The sequence below is a fragment of the Pygoscelis adeliae genome, unplaced genomic scaffold, assembly GCF_000699105.1.
Source record: "Pygoscelis adeliae isolate BGI_AS28 unplaced genomic scaffold, ASM69910v1 Scaffold120, whole genome shotgun sequence".
In the NCBI taxonomy this organism is placed as follows: domain Eukaryota; kingdom Metazoa; phylum Chordata; class Aves; order Sphenisciformes; family Spheniscidae; genus Pygoscelis; species Pygoscelis adeliae.
The window spans coordinates 866,354-872,812 of record NW_008824032.1 but is presented as its reverse complement, the minus strand read 5'-3'; the positions used below and the strand labels follow the sequence as shown (position 1 = coordinate 872,812).

The following is a 6,459-nucleotide window of genomic DNA, read 5'->3' as shown; positions in this document are numbered from 1 at the left end:
TTTAGTAAACATATTAACAATGACAACAGATTTGTGAAAGGGAAAGTAGTAAAAAAAAAAAATATGAAGTGTTACCATCAGTTTAGATCAAAAGTTAAAATACTGAGGTTTACCGTGGAAAAATGTTTCCCCCTTTTGAGCAAGGGGGAGAAAGATCAGATCAGAAATATAGGCAAAGCACAATTTATTGCTGTTTGTCGACACTTATGGTTTTAAAACCACATTTTCAAGGATTTTCCACTCTCTCAAAAATCGGTAAAATCTTGCAAAACATTACATTTTCATCAGAAAAAAAATATCTGGTTTCTGGCTCCAGCCATTGCTGGAGACATAATTAAATTATGACTGAATACTTCAAGTTTCTAAAAGCCAGAAATTTTATCCATTTTCTTCCATCCCCAACTAGTGTTCCCGCTCTTTAAAAGACCTGTCTCACCTGTCACACGTACTCCTTTTTAGCTCTACACAGGAGATCATATCATGGTTTGGGTAACGCTGCTCTGAAGGAGAAAGAATTATGAGCCCTTGCAAATAGAGAGCTACTAGTATGCACAGCATATATGTTTTTAGAAAGCCACAAATTTAAATCCTGGTCTTGTACTACATGGATGCTGTTCCAGTTCAAAAGTCACAACGCCAGCCTAAATCCTTCTGATATCCAGAGCAACTTGCTAGTACTCTGGACTGCAATTTAGTTACAGTTTTGCTGCCCGCAAGGTAATTTTCTCAGTTTTACAACTGGGCCAGTTCCACGCTGCAGATATAAATTTTAACCCTCAAATGGCAGTGGATACCGAATATCAATGGCCATCCTGCTGAGGCCTGTGCATTTTTGAACACTCGTAAACTATCTATTAAATAACGAGCTATTCCTACCGATAACAACGGCAGTACTCCCGCTCCACTACGGTGTTCCTGAAGCAGCCTGAATTAGCACAGCAAAAGCAGGAGAGCAGTTTTTGAAGTTACCGTTGCCACCTGGCAAGCTTGCCGTCACATTTGGATATGTCAGCGGCAGGATGCTGCGCTGCTTTGCTTTTGCCATTCAGAAGCAACAGGACAGGAGTCCCCGCTCCTTGCTGCCGAGGGACCCTGCACAGCAGCTTCCAGTCCACCAAACTCCTCTTTCACAGCTCCCTCAGGCAGAGCGGACCGAGGCAGGAACCCAGCTGTAATACTCCTGGAGAAAACAGAAGGTGACCTCCTGATCCGAGGTAGTTCTCCTTCTCTACGCACCATGGAGTTGAAAAGCAGTCTGCACGCAGAGTTGACTTTTGCCTCTATATAGACTTTCTATAGAAGGGAATTAGCAATTGATATAAAAGGGACAAATTAGCCGAGACATGCTGATGATGATAAATTCCTCCCTTTTTTTTTTTTTTTTAACTTCACAGGAACAAGAGGATGACCTCTGGTTAAGAGAACCCCAGAACTGGAAGAAAAGGACAAGGTCAGCTTCTTCACCACAGCCATTTGGGAGAGTAACGGGCCACTGCACAACGCCCAGGTTGTCCACAGATACAAGAATCTAGTTGCGCAAAAGAAGTAAATGATCAAGAGGCTGGATTAGGCAGGAGGAAAGTTCTACTAATTCCAAGCAAAAATAGCGCTGTCAAGTTTGCCATCTTCTGGAACGGGTGATTAAGATGCCTGTCTTTTTCCGGAGATAAAGCTGCAAATAAGAACACCAGAAACATTCTTTTAATCTCTGCTCCCTTTATTTCCCCTTTTATATGCGTTAGCTTTGTTTCATCTTCAAGAGAGCAGATCAAACTATTTTTCCTCTTCTCCCTTCTGCTGATCAGTTAACACTACCTTCGTTAACATCTAGCAGATCAATTGTCTCCATTTTCTTATAAGAATGCTATAACTAAAAGGAAGGGGACAACAGGAAAAAGACATGTTAAAATATAAGCCTTACCTAATATTTTGACTTCAAAGGTATTCTCTTTTTCTGTCTATAATACTGCAAAAGTCCCACACCCTGTTTAACAGTAAGTGTTACATGAGTATTTTAATTCAGCTCAGGAGTGTACTTTTGAAGTCCACTTACAGTGCTTTAGTTTGCATAGCAGAACCATCTCAAAAGCATGTGAACAGGACTCTTTTCAGATGAAACTGGACTGAAAATGCACTCCAATGAGTGCTCAGTCTGCATGACCAGACTGAAGCAAATCCAAAGTAAATGCCCAAAACCCGTGTAGTGAGGACATCAGGTACTGCACACAAACTAGTCTGCTCTACAGATACATTCCTACTGGGCTATTTTACTTGCTAATGTAGACACAGCCCTTGTGTAGCATTACACAGCTCTCTTTCTTTTTTTTTATTTTTTTATTATTTAAGGAATAAGATGTATTTGAAGTTAAGAGTTTAAAAAAGGCAGTATGTGAGTGCTCTGTGACAGGGCTGGTTTTAGCACCTGTGACAGGATGGTGCTGCCTCTTACAACTTCTCCCATCTCTTACCCATTAAAACCAGTTGTTTGCCTCCCCTTCAGTAAGGTTCTTGCTTGGCTGACCACCTGGGGACTTGATTTGGGATAAGTCATCAGCTATGGGTGACCAGAGGGAGAATTTCACTGAGCCTAAAAATCTTCAGGATGCAGACAGCAAGAATAAGCAGAGGATGTAAAAAAAAAAAAACAGGTGAGAAGCAGAAGAGGAGATAAAACCACTTATCTCCAACCAGCAAAGCAGCTGGTTTCTGGCACCTATTCAGTAGGAACGTGTTACTTTCTGCAGGTCACTGCTATGTCTGTAGATAAGGGAACACGTCCCCAGTGCTTTTCCTGGCAGGTCTGGGCAGATCAGCAGGGTCAGTTCTGGCTCAGGGCTGTAAACAGTATGTTGGCCCCCCTCCATATTATGCAGCAGAACATGCCAGGCAGCTTGCAAGCTACTGTGTAATAGTATGGCCAGATAAACATCTTTAATTCTTTGGGATCGTACAGCCACACAAGAAATAAGATCAACTTAAAGTCTTAAATACACAGTGCCACGAGGCCTTCTGTATCCTGGCTTATACTTTGAGCGGTGATGGCAGGAAAGAAACGTCTCCTCTCATGGGAGGACAAGAACAGCAGCACAGAAACCCTCATCCCTCCTTCGTACCGCTGGAGGGGCTCCCTCCCCTTCTCCTCCAAGAGGCTAGGACAGCATTTGTTCAGACTGCTTACTTTGGCAACCGGAAAGTAACTCTGTAGGTACAGAGCTGAGACCATTGGTGCCTTCCATGCTGGCCTGAAGACAGTTTCTCCTGGGGAAACACTGGGCCCTGGACCTACTGAAGAACGCAGGGTAGAACACATCTCTCAAAAGACATTTTCATATGATTGATAGACATACCACAGTTTTTTAAATGACAGGGTCCAGAACTATGCTTCAAGTATTACTGCTGTTGATAATATTGCCAAATTGCAGCCTAATTTCTTCAAAGGCTGTTTATGCAAATTTTCACATACAGGAAGTCTGAAGTAAGTTTTTAATCTTGTATGATCTGAGTAATGGACTCTATTCTAGTTGTATGCTTTGCTTAAAAATTGCAGGATGTATAAAAGGTGTCTCTGATTTAAATACAAAGCTGTGATTAAAATCCCCATAATGTACTCAGCAGTGTGCTGTTACAATCTTCATTTTTTCACTGAGAAAAGGTGGTGCCCTTTAGGACTACTCCAATTTTTCTTCTTAGTTGCTCTTCCTTTCTCCTTCTCTCGTTCTCCCCTGTATTTAATTTTTTTCAGTAGTGGCAGAATGTTAACAGTTTTAAATTACCTCTTTTGGTTTTTTCAGATCATGACTAAGCAAACACTCTTATTCTGAATCAAGAGAGTCCATTCAGACTATTTTTTTCAACAATAATTCAGCTTTCTTCAGAAATTAACGTAAGAAGTTGCAAAGTCCTTTGCGATTCTTCCTCTTTTGCAGAAGGCTATTTTTACCAGTTTCTGGTGATCTCCTGAACAGTAAGACCCTAGAAACAGTTGTCGCAGTACAACTGCACAGTGTAGACGGTAAACTGCATCACAGAGGGAGAAACAAGCAACAACTTTTCAATCCATCTTTGGAACAGAGTACCACACTTCATCCTCATGGTCTTGTTCTGAAATAATTCAATAGTATTAGCTGCAGCCAACAAAAATAATTTTCTTCCTGAATCTATGCAAACACCTGAAATGGAGGAAATGAAGGAAAAGCCATACCTTGCCTGTCCTAATGCCATTTCCAGCTTTTAGAAATGCCTTTCATTTATACCCCATGCCATCCTATGAAGTGGTCATCAGCACTAGTTGCATTACCAACAGGCTTAAGGCTTTCAGTCACATTAAAAGGATTGTAAGCTAAGCTGCAATTAAATGAACACTTCTTTTCATGTTAGTGCTGGGTTAAGGAACTCTTCTCACTCTTCTCTCATGCTGCTCTGGAGTGGTGCTTGGCACTTCCTTTTAATGTAATGGTACACTGCTTTACTACCCACCCATTAAGCAGGAAAGCTGGAGTCAATCCCTCTGCCTGAGTGGTTCAACCTACATGACCTGCAAGAGTACCAAACCAGAGGCGAGGCTGTTTTGCATGCCTTTAAGCTTTCCATCTGAAGTTATGCCTTCAATTGCATGTAATTAAGAGACACCAAGCGAGAGAAAAAGGACAAGGAAACATGCAGCTCTAGCCTCCTAGTTTGGTATACATTTCAGGTATGCAGGGGAAAGATGTGAGTGGGTTCTCAGTCCTTGATCCCCAGACTTTTAATACAAATGATAAAGATAAATTAAGAATTTATGCAAAATAGACAGTGGCCTACATCAGGAAGGGACACTGTGCTGTCTCAGTGGCTTAGCGTCAACACTGTACGTGGAACGTTTGTAACGACACAACAAACCTTGGACTTAATGAATCTACTGACTGCAGTGGGCATCTCTTCTTATCATTAAGATGATAATTATCTGCTGTTCATTTCAAAGAAGTAAGTAGTTTTGCTCACCCATAAGACACCAAGCAGGAAACAGCCTTCCAATATCATGTTCTAGCTTATTGCTAGTAAGAAGGAAGAAGGAACTCTGAGAGTATGTTCAAGGTACATTCTGCAAAGGCATCACTCTACTGTATCCGTCTGCCTCCACACACGCTTTCTAACACCTTTTCTGCATCAGTACTTGTTAGACTAGTCCCTTGGTTGGTTCAGTTGACTAACCTGGTAGTAAACTATCTGCTTTTTCTGGTTTAGGTTTCTGCCAGGCAAGTAAATTCAAACAGATCGTAATTAAAGTACCAGAGACAGACGTGGGAGAAAGGAAAGCAGGACTTTTCCCATTCAGCTGTGGGGAGCTGCTAGATTAATTCATGCTAACTTATGTGCATGTCCTGTATATGTTTCCTATTACATTTTTCTTTATAGAAGTTTGGTTTAACTAACTTCTAAGTTAAGTTCAAAATGATAGTCAGTTCAATCCCCTATATCTACCCTTGACGTGAAGAATGTTTTGGTTCAGTTTGATCTTACATATCGTAGATTAAATCAGGCAGAAATGTCTGGTCCAGACCACAGTTATGAAGTGACACAACTTTTCTTGCTTCCCTTTTTAAAAATTATACTTTTAGTTAGCCAAAGGAACTTTATGTTGACAGATCACACAGTAGCAGCTGTATCCCTTTAGATATACTTTTAGGTTCAGGGAAAAGCTTGTCTTTCCTAGCTGCTAGGTGACTACACCACCAAAAGCTTTCAAAACCTACAGTTTCATTGGGTATCTGCAGAGATTCAGGTAGACAGCACGTCTACATACATTTGAATTAGTGTTTTGGGAGCTATAACCTCCCCCTCAATTGTTAGCCCACATCGTAACTCCAGCCCTGCCTTAACCATTTTACATGTGACTTAACTATCTCATGTTTAGATAGGCATAAGCAGCATGTGTTTTGCAACATGCTTTGCACCGCAGGTGGAGCGCAGCACAACATCCCGGGTCTTCTGGCCACTTAGCTAGCAGGCTTTGCTCACCCGACCCGGTAGTCCCCGGGGTGACACGCCACTCCCGCATAGTTCCACGATCGCCGCAGACACTAATAATGTCTCTTGGCAGAGAGCTCCCCGCACTCGCACAGGGCGACGTCTCAGAGGGGTTGTGGAGATTCCTAAGCGTACACCCCTCCCGACGCGTGCTCACGGGGAATCCGATGCACAGGCAGCACCTGGCACTCCCGCGAAGACAGCGGAACAACTGCAGACAAAGTTCTGGCGCCCAGAACAGCGCTCGCCACACAGACCCAAACCGGACTCGTTTCGCGGCACGCCGAGTGCCAGCGCCACGGCGACTGGCTCCGCAGGTCTCAAAGCCAGGCTCTTCCCCTCGCCCCCGCACGCGGGGTGCCCGCACCCCTTTCACAGGCAGCCTGCCAGGACCGCACCCCCCCCCCTCTCCCTGCGGGGAAACCCGCCGGCTCCCCCGCCCCCCCTCAGGGG

The 6,459-nt window shown here is 43.2% G+C and overlaps 1 protein-coding gene across 2 annotated transcripts in view; it reads right to left on the bottom strand.

Annotated features, from left to right (window-relative positions):
• The window catches only part of LPCAT3 (lysophosphatidylcholine acyltransferase 3), a 9,462-nt gene extending 8,144 nt beyond the window's left edge, over nt 1-1,318 (bottom strand). The window contains exon 1 of one of the 2 annotated variants that reach the window (XM_009328751.1): nt 970-1,318. In XM_009328751.1, coding sequence (XP_009327026.1) covers nt 970-1,045 — 76 coding nt within the window. In that variant the 5' untranslated portion in view covers nt 1,046-1,318. The other variant, XM_009328758.1, reaches the window with a different exon arrangement.
• Nucleotides 1,319-6,459: the final 5,141 nt, after the last annotated feature.